At 40.0% G+C, this 26,357-nt stretch overlaps 1 protein-coding gene across 6 annotated transcripts; it reads left to right on the top strand.

The window, feature by feature from the left end:
• The first annotated feature begins 64 nt into the window (after window positions 1–64).
• ZNF143 (zinc finger protein 143) lies at window positions 65–25,500 on the top strand. Of its 6 annotated transcripts, XM_081176626.1 has the most exons (17): window positions 65–1,994; window positions 6,421–6,549; window positions 7,995–8,113; window positions 8,383–8,475; window positions 9,801–9,884; window positions 10,102–10,188; window positions 10,791–10,987; window positions 12,309–12,383; window positions 14,420–14,539; window positions 15,632–15,707; window positions 16,364–16,489; window positions 19,231–19,410; window positions 21,051–21,278; window positions 22,541–22,689; window positions 23,443–23,604; window positions 24,161–24,307; window positions 24,752–25,500. In XM_081176626.1, exons 3-17 carry the CDS (start codon window positions 8,002–8,004, stop codon window positions 24,833–24,835), a joined length of 1,920 nt encoding a protein of 639 aa, XP_081032752.1. In that variant the 5' UTR covers window positions 65–1,994; window positions 6,421–6,549; window positions 7,995–8,001; the 3' UTR covers window positions 24,836–25,500. The 6 variants fall into 6 exon arrangements, with proteins under 6 accessions (XP_081032752.1, XP_081032751.1, XP_081032756.1 ...); XM_081176625.1 differs by lacking the exon at window positions 6,421–6,549 and having other exon boundaries at window positions 66–1,994; XM_081176630.1 differs by lacking the exon at window positions 6,421–6,549 and having other exon boundaries at window positions 68–1,994; window positions 10,108–10,188.
• Window positions 25,501–26,357: the final 857 nt, after the last annotated feature.

The raw sequence follows: 26,357 nt of genomic DNA, 5'->3' as shown, positions 1-26,357 counted from the left end.
ACACGATAGTAATGCCAAAAGTTTTCTACGCCTTTATTTCATAAAATTTTATACTGCTTGTGAAAAATCTCAGTGGTTTACAAAAACAATAAAAGTACCAGTAAAACATTTAAAAATAAAAGATAAGCAATAAGCTAAAAACAAAACACCTCAACATCCTGTACTGCTGGCTAGGCTAGTCTAATCAAAAATGCACTGAGAAAGCACAGTGGAGGTACCTGCCTGATTTCAATAAGCAGGGAGTTCCAAAGTGTGGGTGCAAACATTTTGGAGCTTTTTCATATTAAAAGACCTATGTGACAAACCCCATCCTCTTGGTTTCAACTGCCAAACATCATGTATGGGAAAACGCATGCTACAGCAGCAGTGCATGAAGATGCTCTCAATATGCGGTAGTAGAAACTATAGAGCTGCTATGACCATTTTAAGATCACAGCCCACTGACTCAGCAACAATTAACCTGAACATCTTTGAACTGCCACAGGGCTCTTTGCAGTCTAGTTATTTCCACCCAGATGGTAAGGATGCATAGGGATTTATTATTTTTTTGTAATGTAAGTGGCACCATGATCCCACTTCACAAATATATGGATACTCTTTGGTTGTTCTGACACTTGTTTTACCAAATTTCTCTGCCTTGGTGTCCTTTCTTCATTAATGAAGGTGGCCTTTCACAAATGCATGCTTTGTGTCCAAAATAGCATGTGATGGCTCCTAAAGCAAGGTATAAAGTAGCTATGGCAGTTTCCTTTCTAATTTTATAGAATGTTTAATCTTGGTAGTATTGGCTGTAGTCACAATTGAAACATTCAGTTTTACAATCTGAAATTGGGGAATAAATTTTGCTGAGTGATTTTGGTCCAATCACTATTTTTTCCCAGCCTAATCTACACCACAGGATTATTCTGAGGTAATACCAGGAGAGGGAACCATAAGATGCTGGCTTGAGCGTTTTGTAAGAAGATGTGAGTTATAAATCTTTCCTGGAATGTCTGCTTGTGCAAGACAAAACTGCAATGGTGGAAAATTGCCCCCTCTGTGAACTGTGAAGGTGCGACAGCCGCTTAAAGAGATACCTCTTCCCTTCTAAAGTGACGCTTGGCCAGGATAGGAGATGGATTTGGCGCGGGGGCAGCCAAGTTGCCGTATATTACAGGATTCCGATGCATCTTGCAAAGCAGGCCCCTGCTACGTTGTCTGTAACGTGGGAAGTCGTCCATGCTGTTAAGAGGTTTTATCTACATAGGAAATGGCTCCAGCTAAATAGAACATCAATATGCATGATGTCGATTTACAGGGTGGGAGGGGATTAAAGGACTTCTTAGGACCGTTCAATTCCCACCCCCGGTGGCCATAACACAGCCTTTCTCGGGGTGAAAAAGCAAAGACTAGCCTACCCCCCACGACTGCCATCACCACCGAGTCCCGAGGGCGAAAGACGGCGTTGGCCGCTCTAAAAGCCGTAACACCCCAGTTTCTTCCTCACTCGCCTTCCCCACGTTAGAATCTGCCTAACCAGGGGGGGGGGGTTCCCTTGAAACCCACTACCGCCGGGGGAGGGGGGGACGGGACATTTTCGAAGGCCAGCCGATATCCGCTCTCCGAGCGCATCCTCCCGCTTTGCTAACAAAAGGGGAAAATGGCGCCCGTCCTTCTTTCCCTCGCAGACACACTAGCGCCTCGTGCGACGTGATACAAAATGGCGCCTCCAGAGGCCCCAAACCCAGCATAGAGAGTCAATGTGGCGCGGAGGCGGGCTTATCCGGCAACAGCCAATAGACAATGAAACCTGTAGGTCAGTGGCCCAATCGTGGCCGTGGGCGGTATTTTCTGCCGCAGCCTGTCCAATGGAGCCTTATACAAGTGCTGGTGGCGGGGCCCGCCCGCACGGCTCTGGGCGGCGCTGGAGTAGGCGGGCGGGCGCTGAGACGGCCGTTTCCTGTCCTGGTGCATGGTGGTCGGACGGAGGAATTGTTGGAAAATTTCTCGGCGAGGTTCGTATATAAATGTGTTTTTACCCAGTGTGCCTTATTCTAACCGCCGCCATCTCCGGCTGGGACGCTTCACTCTTGGGTTCGGCCTGCCTTAGTCCCCCTGCGGCGGCGTTGTATGCAGGGGAAAGTGAGGGGAAAGGGGGCAGCCCGCGTTCGTATCGCGGCTCACAATAATAATAAAAGCCGAGGCGTCGCCGCCGCCGCCCGCGCTTTCTCCCCCGCCTCCCTCTTCCTCCATATTCCCGCCTTCTAGGCCTCGGTGCTTCCCGCTCTTTTCTCCCGCGATGCTTTTGTCCCCGAGGAGGGAGAGAGTTCTCACATGAAACAATAAACTCGGGCCACGGGGGCGCTCAGGCCACTTTCGCGGGGCGTGGGCTGCTGGGGGGGGGGCGCCTCCTTTTGGCGGCTGCGTCACTGGACCGGGCTCGTTTTCCCACAGCATCTGCGTAGCTGCGCGGGAGGCGCCTCGTGCGGCCCCTTCCTTGCCTCCTCCAGCATCAAGCAGATGTGGCTGCTGTCCCTATAAAGCCCTTCGTTCTGCGGGGGCCGATTCACACGCGCAGTGCAAACACGGGGGTGGTTGGAACCCGCTAGACTCATTCCCAAGGAAGCATGTTTAGGATAGCAGCCTTAATCGATCGCTTTTCAATCGGTTAGCGATCGGTTAAATAACACGTGAGTTTGGGTTGGCTAACAAGCAAATAAATGCAGATTTAAGGGTGGTAGGTTCCAAAGAAAGCAGAGTAGCTTATTTGTTTTATGCTATGCATGCGTGGATTACGACAGAGACCCTCTGGGAAGAGGCATTCCCTACTATGGAAAGAAATGCCTCCTCTAAGGTGGTGCCTGTCTACTACAGGCCCGGGTTTTTTAAATCCTCATTCGGTTCTGTGGTTAAAATTCAGTTACAACAAGACTAAATGTTGAGGGCAGGCGGGATTTTCTTCCACACTGCACATTGTTTGGCCAGCATCCAAGAAAAATGTGCAACCTAGTCATGCACATGTTTGCTAGGAAGCAGGTCCCAAGTGAATGGGGTTTAGAGACTCACTTTCATGATTTCAATAGAAATTTTAAGTTTATGGAGGCATGTTGTGGCATAGGTATAACTTTAACAAATGTCACTTGAGAGACTTAAAGGACACCGTAATAGTATTTGAAACTTAACATACATGCTGTTTAGCAATAGCATAGCTATATAAAATAAACATTACTAATCTTCTGCATATATGCTGTGTTTGGGGAAAACTTCGCAGAAACTTTTATGATGTATTTTACAAGACCTTTTAACTTAAAATGCTCCTGAACACAGAATGCTGCATTTTTTAAGCATGCATACTTTTATTTATTTTCAATCAGATTGATTCCCAAAGCAGGATACAATTTGAAGTTCACAATGCTGGCAGGATAATAAAACATAAGAAGGACAAGAGAAGTTCAAGAGACAGCATAAGAACTAAAGGATGCTAATTACAAAGGATCAAGAACCAGCATAAGAACTTAGAAGAAAGTTCCCATATCTGTTAGAGTGACCCAGTTTGCACTTACGGCAAAACCATTGTTTAGCAGTACATTGACAAGCCTTCATGAGCCCAAATACACAAACCCTCTACTCTCACCGAATTTAGTTTTACTTTCAAAGAATCTTGGGTTGGTGCTACATTCAAACCAGGGGTTCTGGTTTAAAATTGATTATTATCAATGGCTAGTTAACCCAACTCCATAACCAATGGTTTGTAGTCGGCTTATTTAGAAATTAGGACCACTGTTTCATACTGAATACTCGGCTGAGAATTTTTAAAAGCAAAACTTAATTTGATGTGTTTTGTCTACATGGGAACACATGAGCTCAAGGCCTAATGTGGCCTCATCCACATTGTACTAAACCAGTGGTGGGGAACCTCCAGCCCATAGGCCTGATTAGACCTACCATGCTGCCAGATTTTGCTTGTGATAACACTTCGGGAGAACTACATCTACCTTGTGTCTGGTATAATATGATGGCAAGTGGGAAAATTTCAAGCCATGGCTGCAAAGGAGGAATTGAGAGCAATCTAGTATGCTCAGTTCTTCACTTGCAGCCAAAATGTGGTGCTGTTTCCACTAGGCACCTTTTTCTGTTGGCCTGCATGGTTACATAAAAAGGCACAAAATTAAAAGAACATCAAATTCAAGCTCTTTTTGCAAAGAGAGAATAGCAAGGCGTTGCCTTGCCCTAGATGGCAGACAGGAGGAGAGAGTGGATGAGCTGAGGCTCCAGTCTTCATGTATCTCTAAACTATAGAATGTTCTGGGCACAGCCTTACGAAGACTTGCTTTCATGGGTGAGTTTTCCTCCTTATGGCTTCAGATTTAAATTGTTCAAATGTGATCATAATACAAATTCAGATTTTTAGAGAGAATGATATGGCATATTTTACACCAATATTTCCAGTCCATTTAAAAAATGCTAGTGCGTTTTCTAATAGTTGGCAGAGGAGAGGCATGCTGATATCCTCAAAAAGTATCACCGCAGCTGGGTGTAAGCCAAGGGTGGGCAACATACAACCATATACTCTTATGCACCACATGAGTTTTCTAAGCCTAAATTATGCTTTGAGAAGTCTGTATTTCACATAGATTAATTCCATAATAAGATTATTAGAGAAATATTTCACTTATATTTATACACTAGAATGGGAAATTAAATAGTTTACTATAATTAAAATAAGTAGGTTAAGTGCATTCTTGAATTATGGCGAAGCTTAAGTGGCACTCTTAACTGTTGAGCAACTTCTCTATAACTCTGTAAAGCACAACTTTCATGATACCAGTTCTTCAGAAGGGTACAAACCCTGCATGCGAAAACTGATGACAAGGCACCACAAAGTAAAAATTAAATTGTTTTACTCCTTTGTTATGGGAGTATGTCAAGAAGTTTGTTCATACCACACAGTTTGTTTTCTCCCCAGCTATTCACAATTGTCATCTCCAGGAAAAACAAACAAACTCTGTTTTGAAGACATATCACTTCCAACAGTCATGGATATATACAAAACATACAAGGCAACCTGTTTATATGACCCCTTGCTTATTTACTTCTTTATTATATTTGTATACCATCCTTCATCTGTAGATCTCAGGGTGGTTCGCACATATATTCATTAAATAGTCTCTGAACTTGCCTTTAGACTCTGAAGTTGTTTCTAAAACCGAACTTTCATTTATTCTTCATTTTCCGAATAATATTTATTAAAATGAGACTGATACGACAGATTGCTTGTATTAGTCTTGTTGAATAGAGGGATGCTCTGTCAACTATCAGTAAGTCAGCATCTGAATTGAAGCAGTTCTCTAATATACACAAATTTTTCCATTGTCCTGATAAAAGTGATATGTTCCTGAGCTCAAAAGTCAAACTGGATGTTATGGTAGCAGTTACATGTGTTGAAAAATGGAAGCACCCCAATTGTGTAGAATGGGGAAGTTGGGAGGTTTCTGATTTTATAGGCAAAGGGCATAATAATAATGAGCGCAGAACCCTTTCCTTGCCCACAGCTTCTCTTCAGCAGAGCCCCAGTAATGTACATTCAGCGTGCAGAAAGGTAAGCAGCATGCTGGGTTCAGTGCCCATCACCCACACCCTTTCTGGCTCTCAAAATCTTACACAAATAAACCCCAATTTCTGCATCATTGGGCCAGATTCAGCTACCACTATTCTCTAGTTTGTCTTTTGTGGAATGTGGGAAACGATTACAGAAATCTGCCACGAAGTTACAAGGTGACCTAAGGCAAGTCACTACGCTTAGCCTATTAACTTAGGAAAATGCTTTTGTGTTAAAAAGCAAACATGTAATTCTCAACCATGTTAAGAATAAAATACGTTTCTGTGCAAGGAGAACACCGACCTGTTCTGCTCATGCAGCTGGTCTTCACGTGCCTCTCCTTCAGCCTTCTGTGCCTTCAAATCTGCCAAGAAGGTTCAAGGACTCTGGAGGAGATTTTGGAGGCATGCATAGGCGAGGAGAAAAAAAGATAAGGGCATGCTGTTCTAGCAGAACTCCACTCCTGCTTCTGTAGATTCTGTCCCAAGCCTTCAAAATCATAGCAGGATTTTCTTTATTAAGGTACAGTGCCTCTGGATATCAGTTTCAAAAGTGAAATAATTGTTCCAAAGGGGAATAGCAATGTTTACTAATATTTGTTCTGTTAAGTCACCAAGGACATATTAGAGATAGCTGGCTTTATTATATTCTTTAAGAAATCTGAACCATACTTCAATGTCATATACAAATATTCACATTGGCACTCTGTTATGTGCATCATTATTATATTAGATTTCAAATAAGGTTAATTATTTTGTGATCTGATCACTCTAGCAAGGACACTGTATGGCGGCATTAAAGACTTCCTGGTACACTAGTAATACTACATTATATTATTTCAGGTTTCTAAGGTTAAAGCTGGCAATATACTGCACCACATACACATCAGAGAGCCAGGGGCAGCATGTTCTATCTCTGCAGAGATTGGGAAAGGAAAAATGCACTTCCTTTGCGCACTCATCCAAACAAAAGTAATTGAAGATGGGTAGCATAAATAAAGAAAAGCCTTCTCTCTCTCTCTCTCTCTCTCTCTCTCTATATGTATATGTATATATATTTGTAGTTGTCTGTGGTTGCGTAAGGCTTCCTCTGCACAAGCACAGGCAAATGGGGGTGTCTGTCATTGCTTAGCTTTGTCACCTACCGGCCATGTGGAGATGGTGCATGTGGCTCCTTTGCTGCATGGTGTGATTTTTATTCCACGGGGGGTGGGGGTGGAGATCAACAGGGCTTTGCTCAGCTATGTTGCTTGCTAGCCATGTTGACCTGGTGTGGATGCGCTTCTTTTTCCCCTTGAAGGGTTAAAAAAAGATGGCAGAAGAAGGAACAATGAGAATAGCCATATTTGTTAAATGTGCAAGTATGGGATTTGATAGAAGTATGTGTGGTTTCTGTATGTGAGAGGGGGGTAGATGTAGGTGTGGGGTGCAAGTGTGTGAGAGAGACAGAGGCATTTGTGCCCGGTTGCATGTTTATGGTGAGTGCACATGAACGCTGTGTGTGCATGTGTTAGAGAAAGTGTGGTGTGTCCACCTTTCATATCTTTCCTGATACTGGAGCATGCTGTTTTTAAACAACAGCCTCATTCTGTGGGGGTAAAAAAAAAATCAGAACGGGCAGAACATAGTTGACTTCCCTGGTAAGCAGGGGGGGAGAGCAGCAATGAGCATACTCTCTCTAATGTTTTACACTACACATGTCATACTCACAGCCATTTTGTGACTGGCTTATATGACACATTGAAAATTTGAAATGTGCCCACTGGTGTAAAAAGGTTCCATACCTCTAGTTGCACCTGCAGCTGTCTTCCAAGTAGAGGAAGCACTTGAGTGGCTCAGAAAAGCGGGGATGGTAAGGGGGGGGGGTTGTGTGTGTGTTTGAGAGAGAGAGAGGTGCAGCAGCAATGACGGTAGGTGCCAAGGTGGTGGTGCTGGACACCCTGAAATGGCGGTAGCTTTGGAGCAGCTGAGGTGCTCCTTGAAGCTCCCAAAGTGTCCATTGCCATTGATTGTTACCATAATAGAAGACAGCACTGAATCTTAGACTTATACTGGCACAAAAAATTATCAAAATATTTTTTAAAACACTTCTATTAATTTACTCATTACACTCTGAACCTTCAAAACATTCTTTGAGTACTAGAAGTTAAAAACAACAACCAGGACTATACTTTTGTGAGACCTTTTGTGAGTATTGTAACAACATCCTTACAATATAGCAAGGATTGTGGTTTGAAGTTTCTGCATGCTCTCCCTAACAGTATGCACTGTAATTATAAGAACTGGCAAAATGGTATGTTTTCCAATGAAAAATTCATCAGAAATATTACTTGGTGTGAGGAATACTATTAAAACAAATTCTGAGTGTCTTGAATCCATTGTTAATATTTTAAAATTTCTCTTTCTTTTCCCTTTAGGTAGACAATGTTATTAGCCCAGATAAATCGAGACTCTCAGGGAATGACAGAATTTTCAGGAGGGGGGATGGAGGCTCAGCATGTAACACTCTGTTTAACAGAGGCTGTAGCTGTGCAAGGTGAGTAATTGGATTAATATCCCAGTGGCAATCAGTGTGGCATTCAGGACAAGAAAATGGCTATCTTGATGAATTTATAAAGCATACTATGACATTTGGGGTTTTGAAATGCATCACATAAGATAATTGGAACCTATAGCAAATGCCTGAACCATTTTTCCTTGACCCTAAAATTTATTTTCCATAGTTTATGCATTAAACAGTCATTACATTGTGGACAAATATGTGTTATGAACATCAAGTAACGCTGAGAATTTTGTTGTTGTTAGATGGAGACAACTTGGACAACATGGAAGGAGTAAGCTTACAAGCAGTTACGCTCTCAGATGGGTCCACAGCCTACATTCAACATAATTCTAAAGGTATATTTCGAGTTTAAAATTGCTACAACCAACTAGCTGTTTAATCGAAAACCAAATAATATCATAGATGTTTGCCATTTCATACCAAGATCACCTTACAAAGTTGAATTGTGTTTCTATGTAAATATCAATACAGGCTTGAACAGAAGATCACACATTTTTTTGTCTAAAGGTGAAATCCAACTGGCGCACTTGTTCTCATGGGAAGGGTTTTTTAATCCAGCAGACAGCTGTGCTAATGGGGGGGGGGAGTTTTTGCCAATTCAGCCTTCCTCCTGCAGTCCCCCATGCCATATTTCAAGCTGTTCTGGAGGTACCCCATCCCACTTGAATGGATATTCAGGGGAGCTACAGGAGAAAGGGGAATTGCCTCCCTTCTTTTTTCAGTTTTGTTATTGTTTATTAAATTTCTATACATGTACTGCCCTTCATCTGAAGATCATAGGGCAGTTTACAATATAAAAACACAAGGTGTCCACTAGTCAAAACTCCTTCCGGTGATCAGAGGGGCACAGCTGGATTCTACTCATTTTTTAATACAGAATACATTTAATACATTAGTTGTTAACACTGAAGACACAGCACCCTTGTAACTGTGCTCATGGTCGCAGACGACTCTTAATGCCTGCTCCGTGTCTTAACAGGCATGAGAGAGAAAAGTCTCCATAAGCAAATATCTCTGGACTCACTGTTTAATCATTTTAAATAAGTAGAAAACAAGTGCTTAATGTACATACCTTTAGAATGACTTGGGCTACACTTCTATACACACCTACATGGAAGTCAGTTTCTTTGAACTTCATGGAATATACTTCTGAGTGGATGCATACAGTGTTGCATTGTAGGATACTGATCCTGTATTCAAGATTGTAAATGGACCTTATCACCCTGCTCCAAAACTCAAACTCGGAACATGTTTCATTCCCTGAAACAAGGCACCAGTCATTATTATCTGGTGTGTTCAGGAAAAGCTTTTTATGGTGCAGGTGAGCCATACAAGGATCTTTTATAGTGCAAGAAATACTGGAATACTAGCACATACTGTGGGATGCTAAGGATCATGAGAGGGGTTTGCCGCAAGCAAGACCTAGAAATGATGCAGATATGTAAAAATGTACCATGGTATTTTAAGGGGCAGGTCTGTCCTGCTTGAATTGTATAAGATGCTACTTCAGCTGTGACCTTTGGAATGTGTTGATTGTTTTATATAAATTTGTTTGTTATAAAATGTAAATAAAAGAAAAAGAAAATTGCTTCTGCATGTGGATCACTCTTTCTTGATTGAGGTTATAGTCACTTGAATTTTTAATGTGCATATATTCCAGATGGCAAATTAATGGACGGTCAGGTGATTCAGCTAGAAGATGGCTCAGCTGCCTACGTTCAACATGTTCCCATGTCTAAAAGTAGTAAGTATATTACAGTGAATACAAGTTTAAAGCTGTTGACTTAATGTCAGAGTGCAATATAATAAATGATTTAATTGTAACTTCAAAATTAAAATATTGTTATTTTTTGAAGTTTACTCTTTTTAGCAATTTTATTTTCTAATGGTGATAAAATGTTAAAATTGGTCTTGCAAATCATAAATGCATTAAGTAATTGAAGTGAAATTTTATTTTCCTGATACAGGAGATAGTCTTCGTTTAGAAGATGGACAGGCAGTTCAGCTTGAGGATGGAACTACAGCTTTCATTCATCACACTTCAAAAGGTAAAATGCATTTGGAATAGTCATTTCTATTATGTTTAATTTCCAACTCCACATTGTTGCCAGCTAACAATAAACAAATAACTGAATCATTTTTTGTCATTGTCTTAAACATTATATAGTAAATTGTCAGCTGCTTCAATATTCAAACCTTTTGTTCCATACAAGTGAAGGGAGGTTTCAAAACAGTATTACTTGATTAACCATGTCCATCCTTTGAAAGAAATACACACAAAAATGTGGTCTATATGTTCTTTATTGGTTGATTGGTTGGTTGGTCTAAATATATACTGCTGTATCATAGAAATATATCACAGCAGTTTACAATATAAAACCATGCAGTAAAATCATAAAAAATTAAAAGCAAGTTAAAAGCAAAAGAATTAAAAACAAGCATCAGTAGATAATTATGAGGAATATACTCTTAATTTCCTGCATAGGCCTGGTGGAACAGAAAAGGTTTCAGCAGGTGTTTAAAAGTTGGCGTACAAGGTGCCCATTGAATCACTGGTGGCAGGGTGTTCCACAGGACTGGGCTGATGACATTTCAACAGTTTATACACAATTTAATTACAATTGTCTCTTGTCTTTAAATAATTTCTCAGACAGTTATGACCAGAGTGCCCTGCAAGCTGTACAGCTAGAAGATGGTACCACTGCTTATATTCACCATACAGTGCAGGTTCCACAATCAGATACCATCTTAGCCATTCAGGCTGATGGCACAGTGGCAGGCCTTCATACGGGAGATGCTACTATTGACCCAGATACCATCTCTGCTTTGGAACAGTATGCAGCCAAGGTATATTTGAAGGACACCTAATTTTGTATGGTATTTGCTTTGTGAAATTTAAAAGAACATATAATCAAACTAAATGTTTACTACACTGGATGGGATGGGATGAGAATCAGATTAATTTAAAGCAAAGCAAAAGGCAGGTTGGCTGTAATCAAAGAGTAGACAGTAGGAGAGATGATTAAAGGCAGAAGAAAATATTACCGTATTTTTTGCCCCATAGGACGCACCTAGTTTTTTGGGGGGGAAATAAAGAAAAAAAATATTATTCCCCCCCCCCCAGGTGCGGGGCTGGGGCGGGGGAAGCCCGAGCTTCCCCAGCCCCCAGAACAGGCTGCTATCTGCAAGCCTTGGGAGAGCTGCGTGAAGCCGGAAGCCTGGGGCATGCTGAGCTCAGCGCGCCCCAAGCTTCTGGGTGCAGGCAAGCTCTCCGCTAGCCATGGGAGAGCTGCGCGAAGTTGCGCAGCTCTCCCACGGCTTGTGGATAGCTGCCTGGAGAGCGAGAGGGGTCGGTGTGCACCGACCCCTCTCGCTCTCCAGGCTTCAGCGAAAGCCTGCATTCGCCCCATAGGACACACACACATTTCTCCTTCATTTTTGGAGGGGAAAAAGTGCATCCTATAGGGCAAAAAATACGGTAGATTCCTTTGAAGCTAGTGAGAGATGGAAGTTGATGACAGACCTTTATCTAGATGCTGAAGAAAAGTAACACAATCTGTTAAAAGTGAAGAAGGTATTTGCGTGAAAGTAGTAAAATCTAATTTAGTGAATGTTGAGAAGTAGTGCAGCATGTGAGGCAAAGTGAAAAGTAGGAGGTACTGCATTTAGGAGGAAGTAATTCTAATCCTTGACCACTAGTGAGGATTTCCTGGCAATACCCAGGATTTTAAAAAAACACAATATTTTTTGTCTTTTTAAAATTGATAGTGTAATTTGGGAGTTTGGACCCATCACACCAAAAATCAGGTGAAGTCATGCCAGAGTCACATTCTGGTCCGCCATCTTGTCAAAGCTTCAACAAGGCTACTATCCCTATCTCAGGAATCATCATGCCAAGTTTGGCAACGATATCTTGAGTGGTGGTGAAATTTGTGCCAAAAAATGGATGGAGTCACAATTCAATCCACTGTCTTGATTTAAAATGGCCCCTGGCATCCAGACAGATGAAGGCCATGAGTTCCACCCTGGGAACCCTCGTGCCAAGTTTGGCAACAATATCTTGAGAAGAGGCCCAAGTGATGTCTCGGTTCACCATTTTAATTCAAAATGGTGCCCGGCATCCCATAGCTTTATTTCAAAATATATTTCTGCTTTTTCTTTATTTTAGGTGTCTATTGAAGGAAGTGACAATGTTAGTAGTACTGGGATGATAGGAGACAATGAACAAGATAAAAAAATGCAGGTATGTATCATGATATAATTGAACTGAATTGATGGGTGGGGTATAAATATTATTATTATTATTCATAAGCTGCCTTATTTCATTTTGAATGTTTCTGTTTCTGTATCTAAGAAATGCATTTTAGATTGGCTATGCTGTCAAGTATATTCCTCCCAGAGTCATCTGCCTCCTGAACTATCTTGCAGAGAATAAAATCCACCTAACTAGAGGGGTTTTAATCATTTGGATATTGAGAAACATTGGTGGAAGGGAATTGGCATCAGGTTACGTTTTCCTGTTCCCTCTTCTTCTTGAAAAGCCGCTCCAGCATAGGGGGGGCCACAGTGAATGGGTTAATCTGCAATGTGTGGGGAAGCTGCTAACTGGATTGAGGCCCCTTCTGTGTGCAGGAGGGCTGCTCATAAAAAGGTGTCTCCATCCAGTTAGTTTATGAATAAGTTGGGCATATGCAAAATAAGATGGGCTTCCTGCACCTCTAACCTTCAACATCTTTTTTTTACACTATAAATCTGCTATTGGGGTCCACTGAACCCCTTTAAAGTGCTAACTGGAAATAAAAAATATGATTAAATTTCAAAATGACTCCAGTTTAACATTAAAAATAATTTGCTTTGGTATCACATTCCAAAAGCTTTGTCTAACACAAAATCTATAGGGGTAGATTGGGCCCCACTAGTTTAACTTTTCACTTTTGTGCCTTTTGATATATTATCAACTTAATCTGCAATGCGGGGTTTAGTACAGCTTGAGCTGGCCAGCACAGAAGGTGGGGCAGGGTGGCTATTCTGCTGGGCTTTCAGCAGGCATAATGGGGATCTCCACAATGGCTGAGCACCACCACCAATGGAGCCTTTCAGAGAGACAATTCTGCCTCATCCTAACCCTCTCTGGCACTGTGGCTTGGGGGTTACCATTACCTTGTTTGTGGAATTTACTTCCAAATAAATCAGCATAGGATTGTTCTGAAGAGGTATTTATTTGGAGAGAGAAGTTTCATTGCCAAAGTTATGTCAAAACTAAGTAGTGAGGAAACTAAATGAGTGTTAATTAATTAAAGTAGGTGAAAGTGTTTGAAGTATTATAAGTTATGAGTAATTACAATAATTACCTTGCTTATAACAGCAGTACCCTATACTTCCATTATTAGATGCACACCTGGATGTTCTCTTTCTCTCTTTGGAAATAATTCTGTTTCTATGAAAGAAAGGTACCGATATATTTGTAGTCAAGCAAACACACATTCTCTTGACAGTTAAAAACAAATCTAAATATAGAATGCAAGAATATGCAAGGTTTTTATTTATACTCCAATCTTCTAGCCATAGGCACCTGGTACCATTTCACAACAGAAGAAATACAAATCAGACAATCTCTTTTCAGATCAATTCTTACCCTGCCAGGGGATGATCTGCTGTATACAACAGATTCTGCCAGCCCCGATCAGGGCTGAAATGGGGTCTTTGGGTGGGGGTGTTGCTGTGTCAACTCCAGGGTGGTGCAACAGAGAAGCCTTGGATACAGTTGTCAATACAGTTGTGTAATGCTTCTAAATACCAGTTGCTGGAAACCACAGGAGGGAAGAGGGCTCTGCAGAGTTTCCTACAGGCATCTTGTGTGGCCACTGTGAAAACAGGAAGCTGGACTAGATGGGCAATTGGGCTCATCCAGTAGGCTTATCTGATGTTATGTTCTTATGTTAATCTTAGCCCTCACACTATCTCAACATTGCTTGAGAGAAGAATGTAGGTACATGAGTTAAATTGACAAAGGATTTATAGTATGGTTATAAGCAAATTTCCCTGAAGAGATATTCCGTGTTACATGGTGATATGCTATGTTACAGATCTTTTAATATAATTCCTGGGATTTTTTTCAACATTTCAGGGAACTCATAGCAGTGCACCCCTATACAAAGCTAATTATTTTAGCATTTAGCAATTAAATCACATGGGAAACACAGATATCCACATTTCATAGAAAGTTTTATGTTTCAATATATGTCTGAAATGTTCATGATGTCATTTCTTTCATCTTAGATTGTCTTGCAAAGCCATAGTACAAGAGTGACAAGTAAATCACAGTCAAGTGGAGACAAGGCTTTTCGGTGCGACTATGATGGATGTGGAAAACTGTACACCACTGCTCATCATCTTAAGGTATTCACTGAAATAGTATCAAAGCTTGTTTTTGGCAATATAATGCTGGCCATAAAGTCATGCAATTGTATATCAGTTGGCCAGGTTGCAATCTGAATTTGTGTCCTTAATACCACTTATACCACTGACATGTTAAGTGGCACAGTTTTCATTGTTTTCTCCATTGGTGACCTTATTTGACAGATGATTCTGTAAAGCACAATAATTGTGTATTTGTATCTGTGTTTCTGACTGAGACTCTTTATGCCTCTAGCTTCTCTGGGTAATGGGGCTGTGGTCCAAACGGGATAATGTTGAATTGCTGATAGTTTTAAAGGAGTTGTGTGTCGTGATAGAGCTTCTGATTTTGTTTGCTCCTTCAGCTGGTAACTTGCAAACAAAATAATGTGAATATTTTAAACCTGGTGCCTCACAATGTATATTTAAGGCATAGAGCTTTTTTGCTAATTCTGTGGAGGAAGATGTTTACTTGATTTGGGGGCAGAGGGAGCTATCTTTCCTTTTAGATATTTTGACTACAACATTGTTAGATTGTCCCTATTTTTAAAAACCACCAAGTGCCTTCCAAGCACTCTTACATACACAGTACTTCTGTGTTTTTCAGATAGCAACCAAGTTGCACAGGGGACATAGGTCTGGCATAGCTAATTCCTGTTGTCAGGCATAACCAACTAGATTTCTGCTGTGGCCTCCCACCGCTTTGTACAAATAAGATTGAATATACGCTTTGCTCATGTCTCCTGAGCAGACTTCTACTCGGGGAAAGTCCCTCTGACTTCTGCTGATTCTTCCTTCCCTCTGCAGCCTCTCGTGTCACCTCCCACACTCTTGCGAGGGTTGGGGCACTCTGTGGAGCATTATGGGAGGTGGCGCTGGGGATTGCAAGGGGAAGGAGGGAACCGGCAAACGGTCACTTACCCACCATCCCCACCAACAGGATTTCTTTGCTGGATCAAAAGCTTTTGTGGTCTGATTATATGTCTGTAAGGACTCTTTGAGATGACTGCCTCATAAGGCCCCAGTTGTGGAGCAGTGAAAACTTACATTGAAAAATACATATCACAGCCTGAAATGATTGGCCTTTTTCAACAGGTACATGAAAGGTCACACACAGGAGACAGACCATATCAATGTGACCATCCAGGTTGTGGAAAAGCATTTGCAACAGGTAGGGTCGTGGGATTCCTTCATGCCCCCCACCTTTAATTTTTTTTAATGATAAGTTGTGACTAGGTTTCTTATAGATTGACTGATGACTTTTTGCATGAATGAAAAGAATACTAGCAGAAATTGTACATGTCTAGTTAAGAAGACATGACTGCTTATTTTGGGGACTTTTAGATATAAATTTGGTTTTGTGATTGGGTAAATATATGTGTCATGAAGACTAGGTTAAGCATTTAACTTTTTAAATAGTTTATCATTCAAAAGGAGGAGGAGGTATTTCAATGATACAGGTCTTCATAGAGGAAAACAACATAAAAAGAGATTTTGAGATTTTCTAGATATAAAGCCATTCGACTTTAAGGGGATGATTAACCACTAATTAGTACTACACTAAAATTTATATTCTGAAGCAGTTTGCCTTCAGGTGTTTCAGTTTGGTTCATTGTTTTTAAGAGCTGCCAGTGTTTCAGGTCTCAAGAGCAGGACTTATGACGGTTTTCCATTTTGCTAGTGTGAAATAAATAGATATAAAACATGGAGATCAATGGAAAATAAAGTCTGTGTAGAACTAAAGATGTTTAAAATTTGAGACAAGATGGTTATGATCATCCAGATAGTCTTAGATTTTAAAACATTATTTATACTGTATTTTTCAAGGTTATGGATTAAAAAGCCATGTCCGAACCCACACCGGAGAGAAGCCATATCGGTGTTCAGAAGAAAACTGTACTAAGTCCTTCAAGACTTCAGGAGACCTACAGAAGCACATCAGAACACACACAGGTACACGGCATATTTATTGTAGCCATTGTCTATTATTCTGATAATAACAGTTCATGTATAGAAAATGGAGGGTTTTTATGGAATCTAACTGATTGATCACAGTTTGACTTCTGCAGTCATGGTAAGCATGCTCTCTGTTGAGCTCTTAACTGGTCTAACAATCTATTTTGAAGCCTTCAATATTTTGAAATTGCAACTCCTTTACTCTTTACACAAAATATTGAGCAAAAATACTGATATTTCTGTAGCTGTTCTGACACTAGCAAAATGTGCTCTGTGTAGATAGTTTTGGTTAAAAATCTAGCTGCTGCATTTTGCAGCAACTGAACTTTCTGTCTCATAAGTAACTATAAAAACGTAATGTGTGAAATGGCATGTATTCTTGAATCTAAAACTTTACTCTATTTTGCTGACCCTAGAACAAAGTTACTCATACAATCTCTGCTGAGCAGTGCATGAGATTGCAGAGGTCCTTGCACTTAACCAGGGTTTGTGTACCTTTGGAATGAGGCATGCTAGAGACTAGTATCTTTAAGTTTATTTACACATATTTATACCTGAGCTTTGATGGAGGGAGTGCAGAACATTACATCCCAAGAGTGTCTCTTGTTGCAAGCTTTAGTCCAGAGCAGAAGCCAGTCTTTGCATATACAGTGGTACCTCGGGTTACAGACGCTTCAGGTTGCAGACTCCGCTAACCCAGAAATAGTACCTCAGGTTAAGAACTTTGCTTCAGGATGAGAACAGAAATTGTGCGGCGGCAGCGGGAGGCCCCATTAGCTAAAGTGGTACCTCAGGTTAAGAACAGTTTCAAGTTAAGAACAAACCTCCGGAACGAATTAAGTTCTTAACCCGAGGTACCACTGTAACCTCTCTCAACCAGCCCTGCATGTAGTTCTGGCCCCTCCCTTCTTCCCCCAAGCCTTGTGTAAAAGGGGGCATTTTTTCCTGTGGTGACGTCATGTCCCCAGGCAACCTCCCCTCCCATCTGCTCTACAGATGTTGTAATGCAACTCCCATCATTCCTGACGGTTGGCCATGCTGACTGGGACTGATGGTGGGAGTTTGAGCCCAACAACATTTGGAGAATCCTAGGTTCCCCACCTCTACTCTAAAGTAACCATAACCCAGCTACTTGCTTTCTGAAAAAAGTGATAAATATCAACGGCAGGATTTATAAACCGGTTGTGTGACATTCTTCTGGACGTTCCATTCCTTATGTTTAAAACTGGAAAGGGTGTTGCTGGGCGGATCTAAGTCTGTTTCACTTGTTTTCTGCCTGTAATTTGATACACAGCATTAAGTAAGGATTACAGAAGCTATGGCAACATAACACTATAGCATGTACACTTAAAATCTCATACATCTGTTTGGCAGAAAACTGACAAAACATACTAAGGAGTGATGTGCAGAGGGTGCCCCCCCCCTCACCAAAAAGCTAATAGTTACCTTTCTGAATAGTTACCCTTGAAGGTTTTTTAGCTTCCAGTGTTGTAGAATAGTGATGGGGTATTAGATAAATATCTCAGTAATACATTGAATTATAAAAATTGTGCTTTCACCCATCCCTCTTAGGCTTCTCTCTGTGGCATGAAAGTATACAGAGATTCGACAGTTCTTAGCAAAAGCACATGAGAAAATACAGCACATCAGCATGAGGGTACGCCAGCAATATAACATTCATTGAAGGGTTTTTAATATTGATCAGTATAGCCATATTTAAGATAGTTGTGTGTAAGTTAAACAGTAGGGAACAGATGCATTTTTATTTTTAGAATTACTTCATAGGTGAATTTGATACTAGACATTTGAACATGTCTAGTGGTGTACTTACAGGTGAATAACTAAAACTTTACTTCATAAATTCCAGCCACAATCCAGAGAACCCTAAAGCTAGCAAAATGGGTCTTTTTGACTTTTTCTTTCTCAAGCAGCAGCTCTTCATACTCTGTGACAAATCACTTTTGAAGCCTTGGGGATATTCAGACATTGTGGTGGAGTGTGACAGAAGGGGGGGCGGGAATCGATTATTTGTCGGGGGATGCACAGTCCCATAAACTCCCTGAATTAGCACTCTGGATTGTGGTTTGTATCTGAAGAATGTCGTTTCCAAATAACTAGCAAACTGAAAGGCAGAAATGCCAGCGTTTGTTAAAGAGCTCCCTGCGTTGCATAATATATACAAAATGTTTTGCCTTGAGGGTATCCCAACTGCCCTTTTTAAAATGTTTTGTTGAGTACCAAAATTACCTTTTGATGGTTTTTATGAATTATATATTATGCATACACAATCTGAATAATGATGTTGATGGGTTGTTGCAAATACATACACTCAGCAGCTTCTAGGGGGTTCCTACCCTTTGCGTGTCGAATGAGAGTAATGATGCAGAAGCAAACAGTAGCACATCCTGAAGTTCCTCCCCTGTTGCTTCAACTGTTTATGGTTCTGACCCTGCATACTTAAGCTTCCCCAAGTTTAAAAAGTATGTTTTGGTATAAATATAGTTACAAATCAGGCATTAGAAACAGATATTTACCTAAATCTCCGCCAAAATGTATAGCTCATAATAAAAATAGACAAAAGAAGATAAGATTGGAGGTGCTGCTTAGTAACAAACTTACTATGAATTTTTTAACATGTAACTTAGTACCAATTTTTTACATATAACTGAAGTGAGGGAGTCGTAAGATGCTTTAAAGTAAGTGTACTGATTAGCCTATTTCTATTTTTGTTTTCCTAGGTGAAAGACCTTTCAAGTGCCCCTTTGAAGGATGCGGTAGGTCGTTCACAACATCGAACATAAGAAAGGTTCACATCAGGACACATACAGGGGAAAGACCCTATTATTGTACAGAGCCAGGATGTGGAAGAGCATTTGCCAGTGCAACTAATTACAAGAATCATGTGAGAATACATACAGGTATCTGAAAGATAGAATTTTACTTATAATAATTTTAGATGTGACAAAGACTTCCAGTTATAGTTTTGAAAATGTATCTATTTATTCTGTGTGGGACCTATTCTGTTTTGTTCAAACTATACTGTGCTGCTTTTGCTTGGAATATTTTTGATTGTATAAATGGTTTTTAATTGTATGATTATATTGTAACGCATCCTGGAACATTATAGTGAAGGACAGGTGAGAAATTTTATAAACAATAGAATTCACATAGGTTGAAATCACATGTAATGTTAAGCACACAGTTTCAAAGGTGTCTTTAGCACTGGCCACTTCCTTTCTTGAGAAAACTCAGCCACACAGGTGGGAATGGGGCTTTCATCCTTTGCTCCCCCTACTGGTTTCCCAACAAAAATATTCAAAGTTGCTGTTTCCTCCAAAGGTACTGTTTATGCCTCGCCCCAGTCCAGGTCATGACATAGTTTGGCATCTTGGATTAGACATAGGGCAGTCCTGAACCAAGTCCCAAACTGAATTCAGGAGAGGGGCTTGTATAGCCCTGAGTTTAATTAGTTTTAAAAATACAAAAAACTGTGTGGCCTTCTATAAACATGTGTTTGGCATAAGGAGATAGGGGGAGAAGGACAGACCAGAGTCTCTGCCTTTGTCTCCTTTTCACCACCAACCACGTTTAAAACCCTGGTGAAACATGCAGTCACCCAACCACCACCACCCCTTTTGATAGCTGTCTAAACTAACTTGGGACAAACCCTTGATTGGCCTGATTCAGTTTGGGGTCTGGGATTTGTCCAGAGCTGGCACACAACCCTACTGTTTACTGAAAAATAACCCTCCTTCCCACATGTCAATAGAGAGGGAGGGAGACCAAACATACTTTTTAAATTGTATGATTAACATAACATGTAGTTTGGTCCCATCTCTTGTTATGATAATCCCACAATTGTTCTTCTAATTCCATAGCTCAAGTACATTCTTTTACATATTTGGCATTCAATAATGTTTATATTTCTCAAACATTGTGAGTGGGGGTGGCAGTAGAGACAGAGGTTATTTTGTGTGTGTGTTCTTTTCAGTTAAAGGGACAATAACATTTTAAATTGTGCACACATCCCATATAACAGACTTGCAGATCTAATAAACAGAACAGTGTTTGGCAATTAGATGCATTGTCATGTGCTAAGGATATTTTGTAACAGAGAAAGCATCTCTGATAATGAATAGTCCAGCTGCCTGATTGTATAGAAGGGGCGAGGCTGTAAGAAAGCTGCTTCCAGCTGCCATTGGCTGAGTTACTGTGATCTAAGGGGTGCTGTTTGCCATTGGCTGTCCTTTTCTGATCCTGTAGTGTGGTAAGGCAAACAGAAGGTTAGGAAAGAAGAGACAGAGTAGCCGGAGTGTAGGAAAGCAAGGTATGATGGTGATGATGGTGATGATAATAATTTTATTATTTATACCCCGCCCATCTGGCTGGGTTTTCCCAGCCACTCTAGGCAGTTTCCAACAGCATATTAAAATACAATAGTCTATTAAACACTAAAAGCTTCCCTAAACAGGGCTGCCTTCAGATGTCTTCTAAAAGTCTGGTAGTTGTTTTTCTCTTATTCTGTTTTCCTTACTACTTTTGTCATCTTTCTGTCTAGGGGAGAAGCCGTATGTATGTACAGTCCCTGGCTGTGATAAACGTTTTACAGAGTATTCCAGTTTATATAAACATCATGTCGTACATACACATTCCAAACCATATAACTGTAATCACTGTGGGAAAACGTACAAGCAGATTTCCACGCTTGCGATGCACAAGCGGACAGCACACAATGACACAGAGCCAATAGAGGAGGAGCAAGAAGCATTTTTTGAGCCACCTCCAGGTATGTGACTATATCTCATATTAGCAACCTAAACTGTTACACCTTTCAAAGACTTCTTACATCTTAACCAGAGGAGGAACTAAAGCACTGAAACTAAGGAATTTTTAAAAAACCACTTTACTTGTACTTAGCAGCAAGGGTTTGTTTGTTTGTTTGTTTGTTGGGTGAGGTATGAAGTGGTAGACAATTTAGTACTTCCAAAGCAGTGCCTGCTTCCACCAAACTGGTTTTAGATCATATTGTGTTTCTTTTTGTCCTTGTGATGCAGATTCTTTGACCTGTGTGGCCTTCTATTTTGAATGCCCCATGTTTCAAATCCGGTAATGGGTGTGTGGCTATTCTGCTGTGCCTCGTTACACTAGTATGCAACATACTAAACTGACGGCTACATGCGCTGTCCACCACAACCCCAAGATCTCTTTTAGGAAAAGTCACTCCCAGTTCAGCCCCATCAATATTCTTGTTGTCTTGATGTTTGTTACTTTGTTAGCAACATAAATTAGTTGCTGATTCATCCAGTTTTGAGAGAGTTTTTGGAGTTCTTAAATCTGCTTGGGTTTTCACCACCTGGAATAATTTTGGTCTTGATTAATCTAAAAGCTTAACCATTTCACTACTCAACCCTCACTCCAGGTAATTTATTAATACATGAAATAACGTTGGTCCCAATATAGATCTTGGGTAGAGCCTACCTCTTGCTTCCCACCATAGTTAAAGCTGCCCTTTTTTCTCCATTATGAGCCACCCCTGCTTGCTGTCTAGCTTCTTAATTGGTTTTGTCTGTAAGGTTTGTCTTCAAGCTCATTGGACTGGTGGAAGGGACTTTCATTTCTCTGGCTCCTTGCCCCATTGCTGATACAATGCAATTTAAGCCCTTTTAAGTAAACTCTGGGATTCCTAATTACTACATACAAAAAAGGAGATTAGGATGAAAGTTTATATTTAGCTGGGGTTAAACATTTCTTTAGATACTACACTGTTTCATCACTTGTTACACAATGGAGCCTCTCTTTTTCCTTGGAAGGAAAGTGTGTTAGTTAATGAATAATTCTTTGAATGGACCATTGATGATCGTTGTATCCCAGTTCTGGCAGGCAAAGATTAATATTTAACTAAAGCTAAATCACAGTCTTTCTTTTAGATTATAACCTATGCAAACATGATATGAATGCAAATCACGAAGGATAGCTGGCATAATTCTTCATTTCATTTTTACGGTAGCTTGCATATGAACTAAGCCCATCTTTTTTTTAATTAAACAGGTCAAGGTGAAGATGTTCTCAAAGGATCTCAGATAACTTATGTAACAGGTGTAGAAGGAGAGGATGTCGTTTCTGCACAGGTTGCTACAGTGACTCAAACAGGACTGGGTCAGCAAGTGGCCCTTATTTCCCAAGATGGAACTCAGCATGTGAGTATTTTAGCATATTAATGCTATCCCTACAAAATGGCTTTCAAAAGTGGAGATCTTTCCATTTAGTCACCCCATTTGATTATGCTTACAAATATTAAAATACCTACATAAAACTCAATTGGTATTATGATGGTTCTATTTTAAAGCGTCAGGCATACAACTAATTCTGATGTAGTAATATCGTAAGCACTAATTACTGACATTGTCTGGCAGAAAGCTAGAGTGAGAATCTTCTAGTAGTTACAAGTTGCAGAAATAAATTTTGTTCCTATTGACTTCTACCATTAGGACAGGCTCCAATCAAACACATAGGACTGAAGAAAAGGGGAGAAAACTATTGTTTTTGATGCAGCAGAAAATGCCCCAAGAATCTAGTTTCCATTTTCCCTCTTCTTTAACCTTTGGACAGTTTATGAATGGGCAGAAGATGTTAAGATTTATTTTAATTTTGTAATTAACATCTGACACGTTGAGCAAACAAATAAACGTGGGACCATTGTAATAGAAAAAAGTAGTATGGTCATTGAACAATATGATGTAGAAAGTTTAAAGTTACTATGGAAGCTTGAATTTTTTTTTTTTAATGCTTTAACTTCTACTTAGCTTGTTTAAACTTGGTGGTGTTTATCTTCAATGCTACCTGGACAGGTTAACATCTTGCTTGCTAAAAATGCACAATACTGTATGATTAAGGTCTGTAACTCAAATATAATTCTTTCCATTTAATTCAACAATTATGTTTTATTTAAGGTTAACATATCTCAGGCTGACATGCAGGCCATTGGAAATACTATCACTATGGTAACACAAGATGGCACCACAATCACAGTCCCTGCCCATGATGCAGTTATTTCTTCTGCGGGAACACATTCCGTTGCAATGGTCACAGCAGAGGGCACTGAAGGGCAGCAGGTAATATTGCTACTAAATATATGTAAGGATGTATTTGTATATATGGAAATTCTACTAAGTATTAAGTACTCAGTGAAATGCTACTTAGCATTACATGGACAAACTTGAATGAACCCAAGCAAATAAGCATGCTCAGCCTCATTATAAGCCAACTTCATTAAACTAGCCAAAGTTCATTTTAAACCAGGATCTTTGGTTTGAACATAACACTAAGCCCGGATTGTATTAGTGAAACAAAACTCAGCAGAAGTCCTCCTCCAGGCCCTTAAGGTAGGGGGGTGGAGCACAAGGCTTAACTGGAGCTTGTTCAGTTTGTCCATGTATGATTAAATCATGCCACAGATACAGGGGTTTTTAAACAATTGTCAGATAAGCCTGATCTACTACTACTTCTTTTTTTTATTAAAGATTTTCTTGTTTTACAGAAGTAAGTGTAATGCCCGATCTACTTCTTAAAGAATATTAAGAATGAGAGGCACTTTGCAAGAGAGCATTTAAAGGAGTGATCGTTTTTTATATTCCAATGTTTAGCAAATTTTGTATTTTTATTTCAAAGGTTGCCATTGTGGCTCAAGATTTAGCAGCATTCCATAGTGTTTCACCAGAAATTGGACATCAGCAACATGGGCATCATTTAGTAACTGCAGATTCTAGACCTGTTACATTGCTGGCAACATCCAATGGAACACAAATTGCAGTGCAGGTAAGTATGGAATAAACTTCAGATAGTTATTTTTAATACAGATTTATTTATTTTGTCCCTATGCTTTACAATCTACGGCAGAGGCGGGGAACCTTTTTTGCATCATCCAGATCCTTATCAGGATTGGCCTTCCCAGCCAAATTTAACTGGTAGGTGGGGCTGCCTGCCTGTCAGTCACTTGATGTCACAGTGAAATCATTGTGATGTCAGGTGAATTAGCACTTTGCAATCCCAGAATCAGGACTTCAAAGCACCACACTAAAGGGGGGGGGATCTGTTTTAGCCTGGGGTTTCATTGCAACCCCACCCTGTTTTTCAGGGAGAGATTTACATGCACTACTTCCCCACAGAAAACTAGCTCACACAGTATAGTATTTTTTTTAAAAAAATGTTTTTAATTTGCAGCAGAAAATGTATTTCAGTACAACATTTTGTTTATTTCAGCTTGGAGAGCAGCAATCTTTGGAAGAAGCCATTAGAATAGCTTCCAGAATACAACAAGGTGAAACACCAGGAATGGATGATTAACTCCTAATATGGCTAAAGGAACAATAGACTTATTTACATTTTATTTTCAATCAACAAAGGTCCACGCCAGCTGAAATCTATAAAAAGTTTGACATATTCTTGCTTACTAATACTCTGCACACACCTTACGCAAGAGTGAAGAACATTTCATGTGTATAATGTCTCTGTACATGAACCTTGGGAATATATGATGTCCACCTCTTAGACTCTTTCTCTGCCCAGGACAACAGAATTAGGATTTTATGTTAATTTTTCTTGCTTATACTTACATCAGATTTCAAACCAGATTACAGGGAAGCAGCAGCTACTATAGAAATACTGGGATGAGTTTTGAAGTCACTCAAAAACAATGAAGGCATTGCTGAAGATTTCATGAGTTTAAACTGTAACAACAGTAATCATTTCAAAAATCATTTGGAAGCGGAACAATTTTAAATGTTTCTCACATACAGAAGAGTTCTGAATTTTGAGACCTTTGTAAATAATACATTTTGAAGTGTGTTTCATACACAATCTGAAGATTCATCTTCTTTAGCTTTCCCATCCCAACTCACAGATTGTAAATAAAGACTGTTCATGCTGGAAGTGCTAATTATAATACATTTGGATTGGATTATGTACAAAGAGAAGCTTTGTTGTTCAATATTAAAGGGATGTAAATATAATGTTTCTGCATTTTTCCCTAGCATCATCATCCTATTTACTAATTTTGAACTCAGTTCTCCAAGTGTGGATCTATATATTGCCAAAATGGTACCATTCACACACAGGAGGAAGAGGTATCAGCAGGTTTATGAAAGTATTTAAGGAATAAACCCTTGGGTGGTGAAGAATCAAAACAGCTCAGTGAAGATAGCATGCTCTGTGGCCACAGAATTCTGACTGATTATTGGGGAGTGAAACATAAAACAAGAATGGGAGGGATTATTATGGGAACAGCTGACTGGTAACCTGAACAGGAGCACTCTACACTGCAACATTTTTTTGCAGATCCCACTTGTTCTGTAAATCAAATTCCACTTACGATAGAAGTATAACAAGATTATGTACTAACCTAATTAAAATAATAGCATGAAATAGTTTTTTTTTTATTTGCTGCCAGAATTAACTAGTCCAAACTTCTGTTTAAACTTTAAATGTGGTGTAAGTAAGATATAACAGCTGTAGTGGAGCAATTACTGGTTATGTACTACATTTTGCAAACAATTGCTTCTGGAGCAGGATATCCAAAGGTGCAAGCCCTTCTACCTCCTGCTGTCTTTCATAAGATGTGCATACTTTTCAAACCATCTGAGAATTAACTTACATGTCACTGATCAAGCACCTGATTGTGTGAGTTGCTCAGTCAATACACAAGATTAGTGGGCAGTTTTACTAGACAATGGCAGAGTAGGAAGGAAAGATCTATTGCTAGTTCCCTTAGGCAGCACACTTTGGGTCCACTTTGTTTAAAAAAGCCAAGTGTAAAAATGCACTAGCAGAATATTAGTGTAATAAAGCAGCAGGAATATCCCAAGAAGCA

Source organism: Podarcis bocagei (assembly GCF_964188305.1).
Source record: "Podarcis bocagei genome assembly, chromosome: 1".
NCBI classification, from domain to species: Eukaryota; Metazoa; Chordata; class Lepidosauria; order Squamata; family Lacertidae; genus Podarcis; species Podarcis bocagei.
The sequence above is the reverse complement of the archived record's forward strand: the minus strand, read 5'-3'. Positions and strand labels throughout refer to the sequence as shown.